The sequence below is a fragment of the Oreochromis niloticus genome, linkage group LG3 (assembly GCF_001858045.2).
Source record: "Oreochromis niloticus isolate F11D_XX linkage group LG3, O_niloticus_UMD_NMBU, whole genome shotgun sequence".
Taxonomy (NCBI): Eukaryota; Metazoa; Chordata; class Actinopteri; order Cichliformes; family Cichlidae; genus Oreochromis; species Oreochromis niloticus.
The window spans coordinates 28953152-28975406 of NC_031967.2; the positions used below are offsets into that span (position 1 = coordinate 28953152).

The 22255-nt window shown below is 38.9% G+C and overlaps 2 protein-coding genes across 2 annotated transcripts in view; both read left to right on the forward strand.

The window, feature by feature from the left end:
• The first annotated feature begins 227 nt into the window (after window positions 1-227).
• LOC100702416 (sterile alpha motif domain-containing protein 9-like) lies at window positions 228-7491 on the forward strand. The gene is made up of 10 exons (XM_019355079.2): window positions 228-535; window positions 759-3516; window positions 3823-3863; window positions 3994-4058; window positions 4207-4421; window positions 4504-4760; window positions 5278-5406; window positions 5492-5648; window positions 5737-5771; window positions 7035-7491. The coding sequence occupies exons 2-9, from the start codon at window positions 777-779 to the stop codon at window positions 5745-5747; spliced, it is 3615 nt and encodes a 1204-aa protein (XP_019210624.1). The 5' UTR covers window positions 228-535; window positions 759-776; the 3' UTR covers window positions 5748-5771; window positions 7035-7491.
• A 6680-nt stretch (window positions 7492-14171) lies between these two features.
• Window positions 14172-22255, forward strand: part of LOC100701880 (sterile alpha motif domain-containing protein 9) — a 29082-nt gene continuing 20998 nt past the window's right edge. Inside the window, exon 1 of the mRNA XM_019355081.2 lies at window positions 14172-14277. The gene's annotated coding sequence lies outside the window, so the exon portion shown is untranslated. The remainder of the gene's footprint in view (window positions 14278-22255) is intronic.

Consider the following 22255-nt stretch of genomic DNA (forward strand, 5'->3'; position numbering starts at 1 on the left):
CTTAAGTAACAGGTTAACTCAACCACAAGAGCGAACTAGTGACTAAAAGAATAATCGTCCGTCATGAGCGCGTTCATAGTGAAACGTTACTATTTCCTGTTGTGATGAACATTTCCTCGTCAAATAAACTAATGAATGCATTACCGCTTTGAAGAAGTGCAGGTAATGTTTGAATAGAGGACGATATTAACATATATCGCCTATTTTATTATTTTTGGTGGCCAAATTTGCAAGTTTCCACTCTTTCGCTTCTAATTGTGGAATATTTGACTTGAGTTTTTTTATCGACTGAACGAGTCAAGTGTAGCTCCTGCCTTTTTTTTAAACAGGAAGGAAATGTGCAGGGGATTTTTTTTTTTTTTTTAGAACTGCTCTGACATTCAAAGTGTAGAGGTGTACGTCTGTACGTGATTGTCTCTTCCTGCTTTGGGTGTGTCTACTACCTCCCGGGTTACGGTACACATTCACGGTCCCAGTGCTTGAACGCATGGCATGACAGCGGGTCTTTAGAGCTGTCCGCGTCATTTGGGAGAAGGTAAGAAAAATTCTGTTAAGATCTGAAAGTTTTGTTGCAGTTAATGTTTGGTCCTTTACATGGAGAAGGCTGTATATGCATGTACTCGACCAGCAATGAAATGGCTATTTAAATTTATCACATTCCATAAAGTGAATGTAAGACCTTAATTTACAAATAGTTAAAGCTAAGACATAAGACTTACATTTGTTTCTGCTTTGTTTTTACATTCATTGGCATGAAGCAAAGTGAAAGTGTGAAGATGGCAAATACACCAGCCCTGTCCACCTCCGAAGGTGGAGAAGCAGATGCAGGGAGTAAAATCAGTGATTCCTTCTCATTTTTGGATGTCCTCCATGCCAATCAGTTTAAAGGAGAGTTTGTTGAACCTCAACACGCTGAGCAAGTGGAGGTTAACTTTTACAGAGGGGCCCCACCGAACTGGTTAAACTTCTATATCAGTGAACAAGCAGTGTCAGATGGCACTGCAACTCCTTTTATCAAACGAGATGGATATGAAACCCTGAAGGATCAAATTCACCTGAGAAGAAAAGGCCCTGGGACATCAACAATTAAACTGTTTCATCAACAAGGATGTGGGGGAACCACACTGGCTATGCAGGTGCTGTGGGACTTGAGGAAAACCTTCAGATGTGCTGTTTTGACAGGCTCAACATTAGATATCACAAAAGTTGCGCAAGATGTGGTCAGCCTTTTTACAGCAGGTAGCCATGGCCACCAGAAAACTGTGCTGTTGTTACTAAATGATGAGTTCATATTGGAAATCCTCCAGGACAGGATTATGGAAGAGATTGCTGAACAGGATATAGAAATTGATTTGCCTGTAGTAATTTTACTGAATTGTGTGAGAAGCAGTGACGGGGTTATCCACCAAAAGGAGCGTTCTTATGAACTGAAACAAAAATTCAAGAGGAAAATGAGAAAATCTATCATTCTCAAAAAATCTCTCTCAGCCAGAGAGCAAGCAGACTTTGATATGAAAAGAGAAGAGCTTAGCAGAAGATTTGGTGATCGATGCAAGCAGTTTCATGGTTTTAACATTCTGCAGTCTAATTTCTCTCAAGCCTACATCAGGAATGCATGTGCTACATTTGAACATATCAAAAGAACAAATAAACCACTGAAGACACAGCTTGCTGCCTTCCTGTGTCTGCTGAACGCCTATGCACCAGGTTCATATCTCCTGGAGTCTCAGTGCCTGGACTTCCTCAGAAGAGACAAGTTTGGTCACCTTTCACTGGAGGATCAAATGCAGCCTTTCAGTCATCTGATCATCACCTTCCAACAAGGTGAAAGATCTGAAAAAAAGGTCTGCATGGCTCACAATATGATAGCGCAATATTGTACTGAACTGTTGGCAAATGCGGGTGTGACCAGAAGTGACACAACAAGACACTTCTTGAACAGTTTTTGCATAAGTTACGTTCCTCCATATTTACTCGGGTTTATCAAAGACATGCTAAATAAAAGAGAAATTACGGTAATAGAGGACCCAACTGATGGCATTAAACAATGGAAAGAAAAGTTTTCCAGACTGATTCAAGATATTACAAAGAGAGAAGATGAGGGCAACAGTCTGTCAGTTTTGATAATGGCCTCAAAAAAGTTTTATGAAGTTTCACTTTTTCCACAGACTCTTGCTCGTTTTTATTATATTGAACTAGAAGACTACTACAATGCAGAAATTTGGGCAAAGGAAGCAAAGCGGAGAGCTCCTTGGAGTTCATTTGTTGCAGATACACTAGGCCAAGTCCACAAGAGCCACCTAAAGAATATGCCCGCTTATACCAGACCAAGCGAAATTTTGCAGCTGGCACAAAAAGCCATTGAAGCTTTTGAAGATGAAGAAAAACTTGCTAAAAATGAACATGCAAAGGGTAAACAAGGAGATGTGAATATAAAAGTCTTGCGTGCTTTAAACACCAGAGGGCTGTTTGGTTATCTGGAAGTTTGCAGCCTGTTGTATGACCATCTTATCAGACATGATGAACTTTGGAAGCAAGTTCTCACAAGAACCGTGTCACTGGACTCTGTCCTGCAATCCACTGAAGATTGGAACATTGTCAGGTTTAAGGAGCTAATAAACAGCCTCAGAGATTTGGTTGAGAAAAGATTTGAATTTTTTGACACGTTTTTAACGTATTCATATTCTATTGTAAAGAATGAAGATCCAGCCTACATTTCCAGAAAGACAGCAGAATGCTACAAAAAGTATGTTGGAGACGCAGAACCAAATGATCAACTCCAGAAAGCCTTCCACAAACTTAAACAAAAACTGGCTGTCACTTCTCCGGGAGTACTTTCATGTCTTGAAAGATGCACTAGATCAGACACCAAGGACATTGCTATATGGTGGAAAGAAATCTGTCAACACGAATATTCTACTACACATGCCTTACTCAACTACATTCTGGCCAATATCATGCTGATAAATATGAAAGAAACTCCCTCCAGCTCCGACTACCAAAGCAGCTTTACAGAGAAAATGCCACTGGCTCCTGAGATGCAGCCCGAGTTTCACATGTTAGCCCTGCTGTTGTGTTGGCCTACAGATGGTGAAGACAATTTGGCCTCTGACCTCCATCATTTAATCAAAAATATTCTGCAATCCTATGAACAAGAATATAAGTCACTCTTTCAATCAAGGTACCTTCGACCCCTATTTTTTCTTGGACCGGGTCAGGGTCTGAACACACTTGTTCACAGACGAAACCTTGAAATCTTGTGGACCCAAGATGCACTGAAAGCCTCAAACACAAACTGGAGGGACGACGATATTTTCACTGATCCGACAGTCCAAGGCAAACTTCTCAGAGTTGAAGGTATAGTGCAAAATTACAAGCTGTATGCAACATTTGGCGACACAGAGATTGAGTTAGATGCCAACCGAAAAGACAGCCTCTGGAAATCAGGCCATGTGTTCTTTTATCTTGGATTTACAATCGGAGGTCCTGTTGCTTACAGCGTTCACAGAGCTGAGGGTAAGAAAATGAAGTTACTAAAGTCCTCATCTTTAACAAATGTCATATGTGTTAATAATACACATTTTGTACTGCCATTATCAAAGTGAGTTAGTGCTGCGTACAAAGGTTTCCTGTACTAAACTGGTTTTATTGTTACACTTAAAGATTCTAACAATAAAAAATAGACATCTTATATGTACTTAATGTAATTTCGTTATGTAGAAATCTCACACAAGATAGCACTTGTGTTAAAGGGGAAAAAAACAATGTGTCTGAATGACATTTTGTTGACCAGCTCTTTAAAATTTGACTTTGCTTTACAAGAACCATCAGAGAGACCTCTGGAGACTTTTGACAATGAAACAGTAAGTTTCTATTTCTCTGGGATTTTGTTTGTTTTTCATAAATTGTATGTCACATAAAAATTCTAAAGTCATAATGTAAATGTATAATAATATTTTAAAGATATAATGAAAAAAATATCTTGTACAACAGGACTGCAGTCAGTGGACGGAGCTGAAACCTGAAGTTGAGATAATGGAGGAGGTTCATACTTACAGGTAAAGGTTATCGATAACTATAAGACAGACCATAAAGTAATTCATTACAAATGCCATTTTATGTTATTTGCTTTGCAGTTTTGCGGTTTCTGTTCGTGCATGTGAACAGAGCATAACAGAGCAGTTTGTCTTGTCTATTCAAATTCAGCCTGCAGTCTGAAAGCGGCAACTATGAATGCAGCGAGTCTGCCTTGCGGTGGGTTTGTAAGGAAACGGTCAGCTTCAGATACCAGTTTAGCTCATGGGAGCGATTCATGAGGAAACCTGTATGCATGGACTACATACCAGCAGGACCCCTAATGGACATCAAGGTCACAGATGGGAAGCTAGAGGAAGTCCGTCTGCCGCACTGGATCTGTACAGGTGAGCAGTTGTAAAACGCACATGATTGTTTTATTACAGTAATAAGGATATTTATGCACAAATGGCTGTTTGTACTTTGCAGGTGAAAATCCAGCAATGTCAGACATATTTCGAGTTCTGCATGTGGACAGCAGTGGAGATTATTTGGAGCAAGTGTCTGAAATGACATCATCCCATGTGAAGTTAAACCAGCTGGATTTCTCTCTAAGAGGAGCCATGATCCTAAAGAAACTGGGCCTGTATCTAAAAGTTTTTGCTGATGTGTTGATATACATGCAAATCACATCTGGCCTCACTCTGCACGTTTACCTGGTTCCACACGATCCTCTAATACAACAGGTAATACAATGTCACATACTGGAGCAACAATACAAAGTAGAAGTGAGGAAAAATATCATCAAGGTGATATATAATAACAAACAGAGAAATAAACTGCTCTCATTGATAAATACAAAAACACAGTGACACTACAAGGCAGCAAATTAATAGAGTTTGGTCTCTAAATGTTTTGACAACCCAACTGACAACATCACTGACTTTCAGGCAGAAAGAAACTGCATTAAATGTTAAGAACTTACAGCCATCTTTATGCTAATATAATTTAATAATTCTTTCAAAAGCTGTTTTTTGAACAGCTTTGAGCTTTTTTTTTAACTTTGTAGTTGTCTTTCTTGTGTTTGCTTGGCATTTTCCCTTTTCAGTTACATGTATTGCAGTAGTGCAAATCAATGTTCTCATCTTGATATAAACACAAACACATATGTTCATTAAAGACATGAATAGATGTGAACACGATTCCCAAAGATTTCTAACCATTACTTGTATGTGAAGAATGGTCCATTTTTCCGTGTTTCAGGAAGTGGAGAAGAAGGAGAAATCCGACGGATTCAGAAAAATCAGAAAGACAAGTCCTATTGACCCTGTACAGCTGGAGAGTTATTTCTACCTCTCAACAGACTGGGACACAGCAGAAATCTGCCCTGAGGTTTGGAAGTCATACTTCTGTTCATTGCACCATAACATAGAAACAGCAAAAATCCTCAAGTTTCCATAAAATGTTTTCTCTACAGAAACAGCAGTTCATGTTGGAGAGGAGCGACACTAATTTCTTTGAGGTGGTCATTGGAAATGAAAAAAGTGATTTCGGAAACTTGAAACTGAAACTTGAAGTTGAGCACAGGGGAGGAAAGGAAAAGGACACCGTCTGGACGTGCACTGTCGGAACAGGTTAGTGTTTTATACGTTTTTGCCCTGATGCAGCTCATCTAAACTATAAACAGCCACCATTTGACCAGCATGAACCCTTTTATTCCAGATGACTATTAAACACAAGCATTCACCAAGAACAGGGTAAGAGGTTCATTTTAATCCATTATTATTAGATTATTATTGTTATCAAAGTAGATCCCTTTAAAAAAATAGTCATACACCATTTTTTTATTCTAAGGTTTTACTTATCCAGCCATAATTTGAAGGAAAAAAACCATCTGGTTCTAATCGAGTTCTGAAAGAATCTAAATACAAATCTGAGATGAGGAATGTGTTTATATTCATTCATTTAACAAAACTAGGCCAAAATGCGAAAGTAGTGTGTGAAAAACTAAGCACAACACAAGATTTAGTGGCTTGTAAAACCACATTTAGCAACAATAAGAAGCAATTAATGTCATATTACTTCATCAGTCTCTCACATCATTGTGGAGGAATTTTGGTCCACACTTCTTTACAGCACCGCTTCAGTTCATTGAACTTTGCTGTCATTCATTTACACACAGCTTTCTGAAAAAGCTTTTCAGTCCGATTTAGGTCTGGACTTTGACTGGTCCATTCTCCTGTGCTTGGGATCATTGTCCTGCAGCATGATTTAATTTCAGCCAAGCTTTATCTGTCAGCAGATGCCCTTGCATTTTTCTCTGGAAAACTTTGGTATACCGAGAAGTTCATGGTCAACTCAATGACTGCGGGGTGTTTAGTTCCTGTGGCTGCAAAACGAGAAGAGAACATGAAAAGAGACTTTCTCCAACATATAACATGCTAATTGAGGCCTTTAGGGTCTGAAATGTAGCTCTTGGGGTTTTTGTAGCTTCCCTGAGCATTGCACGGTCTGACATTTTCTGGGATGGTGACTCGTGTGAACACTGGAATCCATCCCTGAATGTTTTCTTTTTGTGAATAATAATTCTTACCAGACTGTTGGGCATCAACACTTGTTTCATTAACATTATTACTACTTTCTTCCCTGGCAATCTGTCAGCTGTGGTGATTTCTTGTAAAGAAAAAGAGAGCATCTTCGTGGCTTTGTTTAGTTTGCAGCACCAGGCTGCTATTTACCCTCTTTATTAATGGAAGCATTAAAGTGTATTTAGTTTTTCAGTGTTTTGTCATAATTTTCATTAAAAAATGAGTGAGTTGATCTTTTACAACCTGATAAGGACAAAGTGATATTTATTATATTCTGATAAGTAAAACCTTAGAACTGAAAAAGGATTTACTTCCTTTTTCACAACTATAATCCTAATATAGACCATCACTGTCTAGTATTCAACAGTGATGATCTGAATACTAGACTTTTTTTTTTTTTTTTGTAAATTTTCACCAACTTCCTCCGCTCAGGATTTGGTGGTTCTCCATTGGACAGCTCTGATTGGCAGAGCGAGTGAGGCAGCAGCTGTTGTAGACGAGCTTCAGGAAAAGGATGTGATCTCTGAGGACAAACATGATGCTGTGAGAAGTTTAAATGCAACATGAGACCAAATGAGAGAGATTGTTTAGTCTATGACGCTGACACAACAGAGGCAGAGACGTCCTCTATGAAATCCTGAGAGAGATGAAGTCTCTGAGGTTTCTCATGTATAAGCTTGAGGGATCTCAGTGAAAGAACATGACTGCTTATAAAATGGAGCCGATCTGTACATTTGATTAACGTGCGGCGTTCTCCGTACCTTCTGTGTAAGAATATGATGTGAAAGAATGTGAATACTGAAATCAAATGATTAAACCTAATTTTATCTAGTTAGTGACATAAAAATTAAGGGTTAAATCTGTTGTTTAAGGTATATAAACCTATGAACATTGCAGAATTTTGTTTTCGCAACCAAATAATTGTTTGGGTTTTTTTCAAGTTTAAAAAATGCCTTTTTTAATAATATTTTACCTTTTTTTGTCTTTGTAATTTTATGTGTTTTATGTTTTCTACAAGATGGGAAATGGAAGTTAATCTTTATTCAGAAGATGAGAAAATATTTAAATAAACACTTAATTATTATAACTCACATTTTATTATAACTAGTTTGTTTTAATTAAAAGTGAAAAATGATATTTTGCCTACGTTTAGTGTTCAAACTTGTCAATGAAGCAGAATAATTTGTAGATTAAATAATTAAAAAAAAGTTTTGAGCTGGAAAAAAGTGAGTATGGTTTTATTTCCCCCCCGAAAAGACAAATAGAAATGTCTACACTATTTTGTTTTTCTAAAAGCAGAAAAATTAGTTTTTAGGGGATGTTATTGAGGAATGAGCTATGCGCTATAAATTAGTTGTCGTACAAGTACTGTAGTGCTGATACTTGGTGAAAGTTATTAATTCATCTGAGCGATGAGCCCCTCCAGCTCTGGACGCGCCTTGAACCGTGCTTGGAAATCAGCTTCGGTGTGCTGAGAGGTACAGAGGGAGAAGAGAAGTGGATTAGTACTGAAAATGATTATATGACCAAAAACTACACATGCACATTGCTTTTAAGAGTAAGATGGAGTTTGGTTTGTTATAGTGAGCACTTCTAATGTTCTCCAACAGTCATGGACTAAAAGATGAACATGCAACAGCTAACTCAGACGGGACACAGCGCGGCGTTCAGAGTGCTCAGCTGGACAAAAATTAATAACACTGTTAGCAGTTAGGTCTTTAAAACCTCTCATTACACCTGCAGCACCTGCAGTTTGAGCTGAAAGCACAAAAAAAGACAAGCCAGTTCTTACCTGAATGACTCGGTGGTGAGTCTTGAGGACAGCATCAACGTACGTCTTGGTGCCTTGCTCCTGCATCAGCATGACCTCTGTGCTCTTTGTTGGTAAAGCATAGCTGTATGTGGGAAGCATTAAAGAGCATTAAAACTAAATTTTCAGTCTACTACAAAGAAAAAAACCCCCAAAAAACAACAAATTTGCTGTAATATATTTGTCAGATGAGAATTTGGCAGATTATCTGTATCCATGAATCTTTTCACATTTGTTTAGAAGCACTTACATTGTCAGAGCGCTTTAATCTTCAGTTATATTTGTAAACAGAAAAATAACAGGGCTGTTTGTTCTGATAACTTATGATGATGAATTTCTGAGGACTGAAATATCATAAAAAAGCTCATTCAAGAGAACAAGAGTGGGATTTATTTTAAGTTTTCATCTTACACACTGAGGCAATGCAGAGGAACTCTGCTGCCACCTAGTGACCAAAGTCTGAAATATTTTAAGGTCTAAAACTTGTCTACCATCCTTACTGTGGCTTTGACAGTTTAACATTTTTGATGACTATGCCAGCGCCTTCATGTAAAACATATATTTAAATACATTTTTATTCCTCCCTTTAGAGGGAGAAAAACAACTTTTACAAACCTGCAGTTCATCCTGACTAAATGTTTCAATCTGCTCTCCGCACACAGAACCTGCCCCAAATTTCTTGGCATTGTTGCATTTCGATCATCAGCTGTCATTCTTGCATATTTTGTCTTTGTGAAAAAACAACAACAACCAAACAAAAAAGGCATGTGCTAATGTGTACAGCAACAACTAGTCAAAATTTGTGTGAGAGTGTGTGTGACTGGCATTCTGGGTATTCCCTTATGTAGTTTTGTTGGTATTGCTATGATAAGGTCTTGTGGCTGTAATGTGGGTTCGAGGATATGGTGCTGCTGCTCGTAGTGTGAACTTTATAATTCATTTGTTAGGCCACCCACCTAGCTGCCACTGCTCTTAATTAAGTTGTCAACAAAATGAAAGAGAAACCCTTCTGTAATAAATATCAGAACAACATAATTTCATAAATATTTTTGTCCATAGTGATACTTCAGTGAAAATGTGATATCTGTCAGCATAACAAGCAACTGGAATTGGCCTACTTAGCCTGTTGATTTGTATAAACAGAGCAGCCTAAATAGGAAACAAACTCTTGGCCTGAATAATTTTTTTAGTCTGTGCCCATCTGCTGTCGACACTTACTGTAACGCTTGCAGGGATGTGTCTGAATAGAAATTTGGTGTCTATAAGGAGACAAATGCCACATTAGTAATTTCCAGTTTTGGTGGTCATGGACAGTTCATGCAGAAGAAGTGAGCATGATTAATTGAGCTATAGAATTCATTTAGGCTATCTGGCAATTAGACATCAGTGACCCATCATAGCAGAATGAGATCCCAGCAGTGGGAGGAGAGGAGAGCACCCCTGGAGTCTAGATGCTGGTGGTAGTGAAGATGAATATGAGGAGGAGGTGGGTGGCATCAATGAGAGTCTGAAAGACAGAATGACAGAAAAGCACTAAGATTTCAAACACAGAGAACAGAAGGCAGGCAGGAAAATGATTGGACCAGAGTAATGATGTCAGCACTGAGTTTGCAGCCCGATGAGTGATTACAGATGTTCCTTACTGAACTTACACATGAGCTTCATTATTGCTGAGGACCAGAAATACGTGGGGCTCAACTCCCAGAGGACTGTGTGAAAAAAGACAGTTTTGCCAACTGCACTCACAGCTGTGAACATTACACCTGCATCAGTTACACCGATCAAAATAAAAATAACAAAATAAACCTGTTGTTTTCAAAAGAAGAATTAAACAGCCTTAAAGAAGGTGCTCTTATTGGTTCACTGTAAACTTGGTCACATCCTGCCCTCTAGAGCCTACATCAAAAACACTACTTTAATATCATTAAAGAAACGTTCTCTAACCCGACAGAGCAGCTGGTCCATTGAGTGGATGTCACGCTTTGCCTCTCCTAGGCGTGAAATGGACACGTGTACCAGCAGAGAGCTGTAATTTATTTAAAGCTAACAAGACACTCCTGACAAAGGATGGTATGAAGTACACTCCAGGCTCCTTCTATGCCACGTAAGATTAGGCTAAATGGCTGATATGTATTTACGTGTAAATGTGTTAGTAATGTTTCTTTAAGTTTAACTTTCCCCTGACTGTTTTCATGATGCTTTATATACATTTTTAACCTCTGCTGGTACTGCACAGTACTGTAACTTAAGCATGCATAGGCGAGGCAAAGTATGACATCCACACAATAGACCAGCTGGCCTATTACACACTTTGCAGTGACATTGGGTTGCATACTCCTTATGAGGCACTATATTCACAAAGTGCAAAAAAAAGTCTTTTATATTACAGACAGTCTGGATCGAATGTGCAAACACAAACCAATGAAAGGTGAATAAACACAGAAAAAGGTTCCAGGCTTTAAGTGAGTGTAACGTCACCACAAAAATGTGATCAACACTGCATTGTAAGCCCCACATGTGAGAACTAAATAAAGAAATTTTTTTATCACATTAACTTCTTCATTAGTTTAATTATGTAGTGGAAATATCAGTCCACCCTAAATAAAATATGAATGTAACTCCAGTACCTCTGTGCTGTGCTGGTAATTTCCAACTGCTGCAGTCATTCCTCCTGTGTTGTTTTTACAATAAATGGTCTAAATTTAAAAATTAATAAACATTTCTAGAAAAACTCTAAAAAGTTATCAATTAAACGATCTCATAATGAGGTAGATGATTTATGTTACATTCATAGCTTAACAATGTTTTTATATCTAGTAATGTGCACATGAGCCTCTGCTGTTTCATTTGCTTTCTATGTGTTAATATACAAACGTAACACCTTAGACATAATTTAAGTGTCTAAGGTTATGGTTAATTGTTATAAGATGCTTTGTGGGGTGATACAGGGCCATGATAATGATATGAGTTACAACAGATGAATGTGGCGGGTCTTGCAGAAGAACGCGATGTTGAGATGGCGCTGACGCCATCAAGAATGTTGCAAATGTGGGAATGCTGAATGTGCCTCGAGTCATGAGATGACGTGCAGCAATGTTGTTTGTTTTGTTTTGTTTGTTTTGTATCTTTGAACTGTCAAAGGGAGGCTGAGTTGGATGAATTTGGGCTTTCCTCATTGTTGTGTTTTGCTTTTGTACTTCATGTGATTGCATTTTTCTAGAGGTGCACAGCCAAAATATAAAATACAAAAGTACTTTTCATTGAGAACAATATTCTCATGCACACAAAAAGTCCCAACTGGATTTAGTTACAAACTGCTGGTGTGGAGGACCCATGTGTCATGACGTGTTTGACGATAAGGAATTTCTGGTGATGTTTGAAATGATCAAAGTTCATTTCTAGTCATGTATGTTTTGCTGTAGCAGGCAATAGAGGTGACTTTGAAGCACTTTTAATATTAATCTTATCAGTCTTAGTGTGTGGCAGCTATGGTGCCATAAGAATGGTGTCCTATGGCTCTGATTTTGCTTTCATAATGATAATATGTATTATTATAATGATAATAATACATATGAAAGCATTCTAAATAGAGTTAGCATGAAAGAACATGCACAGTAGACGAGTGTTTTTACTTGTTTCCAGCACCAAAATCTTGTTCTATTCTGTTCAGTAACTGTGTGTTACTGTCTTTTGAGTCAGTCAGTCAGTCAGTGGGATGTTTTGTCTAATATTATTTTTGTAAAGCACACAGTTCTTAAATAATGTGGCAGTGTGGTTGTTTCATAGTTGATCCACCTCGTTATGTTTGTCAAGAATTGTTGCTCTTAAATAGATCAGATTACGAGTTACGCCTGTTATTGTGCACAAGGTTAAATTTAGTTGGAGCCTGAAGTGAAGCGATGTGATTGAGTGCTCTTGCCCTGAGGAATTAACCATTTTAGTTGCAACATTAACAACATGTTTTAGCACACTTACACAACATCTCCTGGTGTATAAATACAATGCAAAACCATTTCCATTTCTGGGTTGCCAGTCAGGGAGAGTCAGCCTGGATGTAGAACTCATGTAATAATTTTTTTTTTGCTAATTTAGGCAAGAAGTATTTCTGGATTCATGATTATTTTGGAGTGACCCAGCAAAATATCATGGATATTTAGACAAATATAAGGATGTGGCATTTTGTCACAATTTAAATGAGACTGAACTAAAATTGTGTCACTTTGTCACTGTACTAAAATTAATTTAGCATTACACATCAAAACACAGTCCGGCTCAAAAGTTGAAGACCACTTGAAAAATGGTCTTGAGCATGCAATTTATTAAAAACAACACTTAAACTGAAACAGGCTGTTTTACAGCTGATTAAAAGTTTAGGACCACACACCTTTAAAAGGTTTCATTGTAATGACGTTCCGATGGCAAAAGACAAATAAAAAACAAAAGACAAAATAAAAAATAAAAAACTTCCCTTTTGTGAATGTGGCGGGTCTGTTGAACTGCATAAGCAGGCTCTCTTGCACCATGGCAGGACTATAACATAAATAAAACATTTCCTTTTTTTTTTCTTCATATATAACTTATCTTTCAGTGGCAAAAGTAAAACTGCTCCTGCTTATCATCACTTAGAAGAAAAAAAGCATTTAATAGAAGCAAAATATAAGCTCTTTAACTCCATTCGTCTACATGACTGATGGGACTAAAACTCGTAGAAAAGTACTCGACAGCTGTGGGATCCTAAATTTCCCCTTTTCAGGTGGTTGAGAAAACTGGCAGTTTAGCTCTCTGGCACAGACACACATTATTTAGAAATCAAGCATTTCCACACGTTGTGCCAGACATTTTGTTTTTTGTTGTTCTGATTTTTGGCAGTGTTACTTGTACTGACAAGTCCAGGAAACTTCAAGCTGTGTGATGCAATGAACAGCTGTGTGTGTGGTACATGAAAGCATGTGGTCAGGCATCGTTTACGGAGTACTTCATCTGCTTGTGCTTTGTTTTTTAAATGACAGACCATTTTCAAGATTGTGTTCATTTAATCGTGGGAAGCCAAAATTGTGATCAAGATTACATTTCGTGGAGCCCTGTGATTTAGTTGTAATAACCAAAATATCCTAAAAATGTCCTTATTAAGCATTATATGCACATCTGCAAACTAAGACCTCTATAGCAACCTTAAAAGTGCATTACACCACACCCCAATGTCAGCATGACTATGTCATAACCTAAAAGACATTGGTAACATTTGACAGTCAGATAGTAAGAACAGGAAACATTGCAGTGGGAGGTTTCATTATCAGAAAAAGGAAACTTAAAATGCCTTTGAAAGGAATGAAATGAAAGAAGAAAATAATGAAGGAAACAAAATATATAAGGATATGAAAGAAACTGTTGACAGTGTGTTACAAAGTTAACAGCTGCATGCCTCTTGTCAGTAACATTTCTGTTGATCTCACGCCCACCCGTTCCTGGAAATGTTCAATCTTTCTTGCAAAGTAATACTGCTGCATCAAAGTAAGAAAACAATAACCTCAGACGCTGAAGACATTTTTTTTTAACATTTTCCCTGATCTTTCATTAATAGTTTCCTCTAGATTTTCCATCTGAATATCTTTAATAGGCTTCATTCCAAGCTGCCTTTTTCTCAGAAACAAGTAAATATAAAGTCCTAATGATTCCTTCAAACATTTGATCATATCTTACTACTACCTCATCTGGTCAGTATGTGCTGAGTATCTACTCCCACATCTACCTGGGTGTGACAAGTGGCTGTATACTATATATAACTTCAGCACAAAAGTCACTAGTCAGTAATACATGTAACATATGAGAGGACATCAAACACATTTGCATCAAGTAGAACACAAGGTAAGAGAAATATTTATGGATCTCCAAATATCTAAAAGTTTTTGAGAAGTTACACTTCTAAATCTCTGTCCTGACACAAAGAGTGCTACATATACAACAGCAGTGATTACATCTTAAATCAACACAGACTTTCTGCTCAACAGTCTCAGAGTTTGGTATGAAAATTGGTCAGATTTGTTTTTCTCAGAAAAATATATATTGAAAAGTATTTATGTATGAATTTAAAATTTCACACCAATCATATACATGTTTAAAAAAGTTGAAGATGCTTGAGCAGATTTTTTTCTAAAGATGTGATGATATGAGACGGAATGACCCTACAGTCAATCTGTGGTTAGACCTGGGAAAAACTGCTTGGACATAACGATTCCAGGTTTTAGAAGATTCCAAGGGCTTGTAAAAGTACAATACATAAAATATATTTAGTGGATAAAGATAACTTTAGGGTCAGAATTACAAGTTGATGTAGAAGTATTATCACCAAGTCTGCTTTGTTTTCTAAAACACTTACTACATGCCACATTTAATTAAAACCAATAATTGCAGATTATGTATCGGAATTTCAGGAGCAGGACCACGCCTCCAAACACGCTCCTCTATATAGGTTCCCCCAGTTCTGCAAGCTGATCCCTTGTTCTCCATTCTTTAACTTCTTCACTTCTATTTAGTACCCGTGAGCCGTGCCAGTCCCCTCAAGGCCTTCCCCCAAACCGCAGCTCAATTCATGTCAGAGCATTCACTTTACCTACTAAAACGCTGTCAAACTTAAAATGAGGACATGGCCCAGCTAGTGAATAATAACAATTAAGAATAAAACTAACACAGTAGGTATAATTTGATGAATGTAAAATCCTAACCCTTTGTAATGTACATTTAAAATGTGTGTGCTACTGCCATTTAGCCTCAGAGAACAGTCCATACTAAATTACTTTTATTTCTAACATTCATTACAGAACAGGACACTTAAAGCTGAAGATGGCAAACACACCAGCCCTGTCCACTGCTAAAGGTGGGGAAGTATGTGTGGGAGTGAATTCCGAGATTCCTGCACAATGTTGGATATCTTCCATGCAAATCAGTTTGAAGGAGAAATTTTTGATCCAGTACTCACCGGGAAGACAGAAGAGAATTTTACAGAGGGCCCCACCTCAGTGGTTAAACTTCTACATCAGTGACCAGGCAGAGTTACATGGGACTGGAACTGCTTTAATCAAAAGAGATGGATACACAAAAGTTAGGAAACAAATAGAGAACTAGAAAGCGAAAATTTCAGAAGAAATTTTATGTGTGCCTATGCCGCTGCTAATCACTGTAGTGCCATTCATACGGCTACAGACAGCAAAACTCAGAAGAGCAGCCATTCTCCACCATGAACTATGGTAAAAACAAACACCGCTCACGCTTCACAGATGACAGCTTACAGTTTTGTGTAAAGATGAAGTTAATTCGTACAGCGCCGATTTGCAGACGCTGTGCACACAGGTTCATGAGCAGAAGTCCCATTGTACCACGGCAGACCCGACAATGTTTGCATGAACACGCTTTGAAGCATTACATTATGGACCACTTTTCACACATGCATTCACTTTTGTTTTTGTTATTTTTACACAGTGTTCTGAATGATGAACAATGGTCTACAGCCAATCTTGTGTATTATTATACAAACTTTGGTTGTAAGATTCAGATAACTATTTAATAAAAGCTAAATATTTTATATGAGAGTAAGAAAGAAAAGTATATCTTTATGTCCACCTTTCTCTGTTAATGCCCTACCTGGCCCCCTGGCAAAAGCTTTGCTAGATCCGCCCCTGCACAGTTACCAGCTGTCAGCTACACAAAAAACAGGAGCTTGGTGTTTACAGGGAGTGCAGAATTATTAGGCAAATGAGTATTTTGTCCACATCATCCTCTTCATGCATGTTGTCTTACTCCAAGCTGTATAGGCTCGAAAGCCTACTACCAATTAAGCATATTAGGTGATGTGCATCTCTGTAATGAGAAGGGGTATGGTCTAATGACATCAACACCCTATATCAGGTGTGCATAATTATTAGGCAACCTCCTTTCCTTTGGCAAAATGGGTCAAAAGAAGGACTTGACAGGCTCAGAAAAGTCAAAAATAGTGAGATATCTTGCAGAGGATGCAGCAGTCTTAAAATTGCAAAGCTTCTGAAGCGTGATCATCGAACAATCAAGCGTTCATTCAAAATAGTCAACAGGGTCGCAAGAAGCGTGTGGAAAAACCAAGGCGCAAAATAACTGCCCATGAACTGAGAAAAGTCAAGCGTGCAGCTGCCAAGATGCCACTTGCCACCAGTTTGGCCATATTTCAGAGCTGCAACATCACTGGAGTGCCCAAAAGCACAAGGTGTGCAATACTCAGAGACACGGCCAAGGTAAGAAAGGCTGAAAGACGACCACCACTGAACAAGACACACAAGCTGAAACGTCAAGACTGGCCAAGAAATATGTCAAGACTGATTTTCTAAGGTTTTATGACTGATGAAATGAGAGTGAGTCTTGATGGGCCAGATGGATGGGCCCGTGGCTGGATTGGTAAAGGGCAGAGAGCTCCAGTCCCACTCAGATGCCAGCAAGGTGGAGGTGGAGTACTGGTTTGGGCTGGTATCATCAAAGATGAGCTTGTGGGGCCTTTCGGGTTGAGGATGGAGTCAAGCTCAACTCACAGTGCTACTGCCAGTTTCTGGAAGACACCTTCTTCAAGCAGTGGTACAGGAAGAAGTCTGCATCCTTCAAGAAAAACATGATTTTCATGCAGGACAATGCTCCATCACACGCGTCCAAGTACTCCACAGCGTGGCTGGCAAGAAAGGGTATAAAAGAAGAAAAACTAATGACATGGCCGCCTCGTTCACCTGATCTGAACCCATTGAGAACCTGTGGTCCATCATCAAATGTGAGATTTACAAGGAGGGAAAACAATACACCTCTCTGAACAGTGTCTGGGAGGCTGTGGTTGCTGCTGCACGCAATGTTGATGGTGAACAGATCAAAACACTGACAGAATCCATGATGGCAGGCTTTGAGTGTCCTTGCAAAGAAAGGTGGCTATATTGGTCGCTGATTGCTTTGGTTTTGTTTTTGAATGTCAGAAATGTATATTGTGAATGTGGAGATGTTATATTGGTTTCACTGGTCTAAATAAATAATTGAAATGGGTATATATTTGTTTTTTGTTAAGTTGCCTAATAATTATGCACAGTAATAGTCACCTGCACACACAGATATCCCCTAAAATAGCTAAAACTAAAAACTACTTCCAAAAACTTTCAGCTTTGATATTAATGAGTTTTTTGGGTTCATTTAGAACATGGTTGTTGTTCAATAATAAAATTATTCCTCAAAATACAACTTGCCTAATAATTCTGCACTCCCTGTATTTGTCTGTCAAAAATAGTTCATAACTTCCCTTCAACTTATTCATGTCACCTAAAGAGTAAACCTGTTTCTCCATCACCAGTTCAGCTCTGATGATTCAGTAAGGACATCTGCCGTTTTTACAGCTGTAGCTCCAGCAAACATCAGCTGATACCAGAAATTAAAAGCAAATGAATTCTAACAACAGCTGATCAAGCTTAAACGTTTTGCTGTTGTTTTGCGCGATAAACAAACAAGAGAGAAACGCCGATCATTGATCAGTTTCATGACTGAAGTTTCAACAGGCGAGAGAATGACAGGGGAGGCTGTCATAAAGTTCAACATGCGCACACAGCTGTATAGAAACTCCGTCGTGCTAGCTAGAACGCAGTACGAGTTATTGTAAGTGACTGAAAAAGTCAGCACAACGAAAATAAACTACACCTAAACTCGGTTTATATCTGACCGAAATAGAGTGCAGTTCATAACTTCTTACCTGAAATTCAGTTCACCTCACGCTCCTGCCTTCGCTTTCCCTGATCCATGATTGACCACCGCGTTAGCAATCGCCTGCCCGGCCTCGTATGTCTCGTTGGCGGCATGTCCTTTCTGTCACACACCGGTGGATAGCTGCCCTCTGTTGTAGCTCCACCACCAAACAACTCAGTTATTTTTTCCACATCGACCAGCATCATCGGCCATATAAACGAAAAATAAGTCCAGCTAAGACACAGACCCTTGCCGAGCGATCGGGCGATTAAACAAATTTTAGCCACCTCACTATCAGCCAAGCCTGGGTGGTTTTCACGAAGGGTCGCTAGCCGCGCTAGCTAGCTAAGCTAGCGGCGCTAGCTAGCTAGCCAGCCGGCTATCAGCAACACGTAAGAGAACTGTTGCTAAATAAACTACACCTAAACTCGGTTTATATCTGACCCAAATAGAGTGCAGGTCATAACTTCTTACCTGAAATTCAGTTCACCTCACGCTCCTGCCTTTGCTTTCCCTGATCCACGATTGACCTCCGCGTTAGCAAACACCGGTCGCCTGCCTCGTATGTCTCATTCGCGGCATATCCTTTCTGTCATACACCGGTGGATAGCTGCCCACTGTTGTAGCTCCGCGTTATAGCACCACCAAACAACTCAGTTATTTTTTCCACATCCAGCTGTAACTCCGATTCTATGCGAGCATTTGCGAGAGACCGGGGAGGTGAAACGACAGAGAGAGTCCCCTCGCTATCCATTTGCAGCCAAGTGCGGCAGCTAGCTAGGTAGCCGGCTAGCTGTCAGGCAGGACCGACATAGTCAGAGCACTGTCGCTAAATATGGATGTCTTGATAAAACAAGCAGATATTTGAAGTTTACACACCTACATTCTCGCCTGAAAATATCTTAAAAGCTTATTTTGTGACCTAGAAACACGAATAAAAGACATATAAACGAAGTGGTGGCCGCCATTGTTCACTCTGTAGAGGCGTGCTATGAATTGTGGGATATGGAGTTTTCAACACAAGGATAAATCTTTTCGGCTGTACTACTCCCGGTATACCACTAGAGAGAGCCAAGACACCACAAATGAAGTCTGTTTATTTGGCGCCAAAAGATGAATTGGCCTAAATTTGCACTAAAATATTAATATTTAAAAAACTATACAAGTTATAAACACCAAAAGTCATAACATAATAGTCCAGCTCCAGCCGCACAAAATGATCTAACATATGTAACCCTAATGTCAAAACTGTTTGGCAGAGGAGCGCGGGAAAATTTTCACTAAAATATTAATATTTAAAAAACTATAAAATTCATAAACACCAAAAGTCATAGCACACCATTCCAGATCCGGCCGCACAAAATGAGGTAACATATATGAAGCTTGTCTCAAAATTTCAGGCGGAAACTGGAGAATAATAATAATAATAAATCCGACGAATAGTAATATGTGTGCCTCTTTCCATAGGCACACATAATTAAAAAAAATCCAGGGATATCAGCTGTAAAACTGTCACACCAACCAGGAAGTGGAGGAACTACAATGGCCATGCAGGTGATGTGGGACTTGAGAAAAACCTTCAGGTGTGCTGTTTTAACTGGCTCCACCTCAGACATGGCAAAGGTTGCAAAAGAGGTTGTCCACCTTTTCACAGCAGGAAGTCGAAACAACCAGAACACTGTGCTGTTGTTAGTGGATGATAAGAAAATCCTGGAAGATCTCCAGAGCAGCATTATGATGACAGTTGCTGAGCAGAAGATAGTTACTCATATGCCTGAAAAACAATGCACCTCAACAAAGTGATCAAGTTGTCCTAAAGAACACACTCTCAGACAATGAGAAGGAAATACTCAATGAGATGGAAGCATTCAATGAGAAAAGAAAGAGCTTCAAAGCAGGTACAAAGATAAATGTGAAGAGTTTCATGGTTTTAACATAATGCAAAGTAATTTCTCTAAGAAGTATGTCAGGAAGGCATGTGCTGCTTTAGAAAACAGCAAAAAAAAGAAATAAACCTCAGAAGACACAGCTTGCTGCCGTCCTATCCCTGCTGAACGCCTTCGTACCAGGGTCATATCTCCTGGAGTCTCAGTGCCTGGACTTCCTCAGACATGAAGACTACGATGACCTTTCACTGGAGGATCAAATGCAGCCTTTCAGTCATCTCATCATCACCTTCCAACAAGATGGAAGAGCTGAAGCACCCCAAAAATGGGCTAAAATCGCCCCTGGAATTCATCCAGATGTTTCAGGATACAAACCTAGATGACCAGTCTGTGGGAATACTGTCATTTCTTGTCAAACAATACACTCAATCAGAGCTCGAAGTCATATCTACAAAGCATAGAGAAATGTGTCCAAGTGCAGATTCAGAAACAGCTCTGGTCAACAACATCCTCACACTATTTAGAGGGAAAATGCCATCGAGCAAAAAAGACCCACCTGAGCTGCACATGTTCACCCTCCTCTGGTACTGGCCTGTAAATGAAGGCCAATGTGATTATGACCTCAGTGAGTTAGCTCAGAAAATGCTCAAGTGTTATGAAAATACATATAAGAAGTACTTTCAAAACAGATACCTTCTTCCTGTGTTTTTCATTGGGAAAGGTGAAGGTGTGAAGAGAATTGTTCACAGAAATGTTATTGAGAAACATCTGAAAGTGAGACCGGATTGGAGCAATAACTGGAAAAATGAAAAGAGCTTCAGAAATCCTGCTGTTCAAGAGCTCCTTAGAGCTTGTCTGGCATATACTAAATTTATCCAAAATATATGAAAAACTTCCAAGTACACACATGTTTGATAAGACGATGCTTGATGTTTAAGAAAAAAAACATTTACAATATAAGAAGAGATTTAAAGAATTAAATAATACTATCTGGAAAGTAAAGGAGGGCTTTATTATCCAATGGTGACAAAAAAAACCCCTTAAAACTTAAGGGTTTTTTTGTTACTGTTGTAACTGTTCACATTCACTTAAGGCTTAAGTGAATGTGAACAGTTACAACAGTCATAACTGACCTGAACAGTGTGTGGAAGTAAAAACCTCAAGTCACAATCTACTTCTGCTCTTTTTTATTTGGAAAATGAAAATTAAAAAAAGTTTACAATGACAGATCGTGCAGAAGAACTGAGCTACAGAATTCAGTAAGGCTATCTGACAATTAGACTCCATTGACCCATCATAGAAGAATGAGATCCCAGTAGTGAGAGGAGAGCAAAGCACCCCTGGAGTCTAGATGCTGGTGGTAGTCTAGATGAAGATGAGGAGGAGGTGGGTTGCATGAATGACAGTCTGAAAGACAGAATGACAGAAGACCACTGAGATTTTAAACACAGAGAGCAGAAGGCAGGCAAGAAAATGATTGGACCAGAGTAATGATGTCAGCACTGAGTTTGCACCCCGATGAGTGATTACAGATGTTCCTTACTGAACTTACACATGAGCCTCATTTTTACTGAGGACCAGAAATATGTGGAGCTCAACTCCCAGCATGCTGGGTGAGGACTGTGTGATAAGGGTAACGTTTTGCCACTGCACTCACAGATGTGGACATTATTCCTGGAGCAGTTACACAGGTCAGAGTTGCTAAAACATCAGAAATACCTGAAAGGTTTCTTATTAAATAAACCTCTTGTTGGTTCACTGTAAATGTGGTCACATCCTGCCCTCTGGAGCCTACATCAAAAACACTACTTTAATGTCATAAATGAAACATTCTCTAATCCAACAGAGCCGCTGCTCCATTGAGTGGATGTCACGCTTTGACTCTATGCAACGTAGGATTAAGCTGTATGGCTGATATGTATTTAGGTGTAAATGTGTTAGTAATGTTTCTTTAAAAGTTGGCTCTGACTGTTTTCATGACGCTTTAAACAAATTTTTAACCTCTGCTGGTACTGAAAACTACTGCAACTTAAGCATGCACGTTAATTTGATACCTGTAGACGAGGCAAAGCATAACATCCACACAATAGACCAGCTGGTCTATTATACAATTTGCTGTGATATCAGGTTGCATTTTCTTTATGAGGCACTATATTCACAATCCCCCTTGAATTCCTAAGGTTTTTGAAGTTTCACTTTTTCCACAAACTCTTGCTCATTTTTAT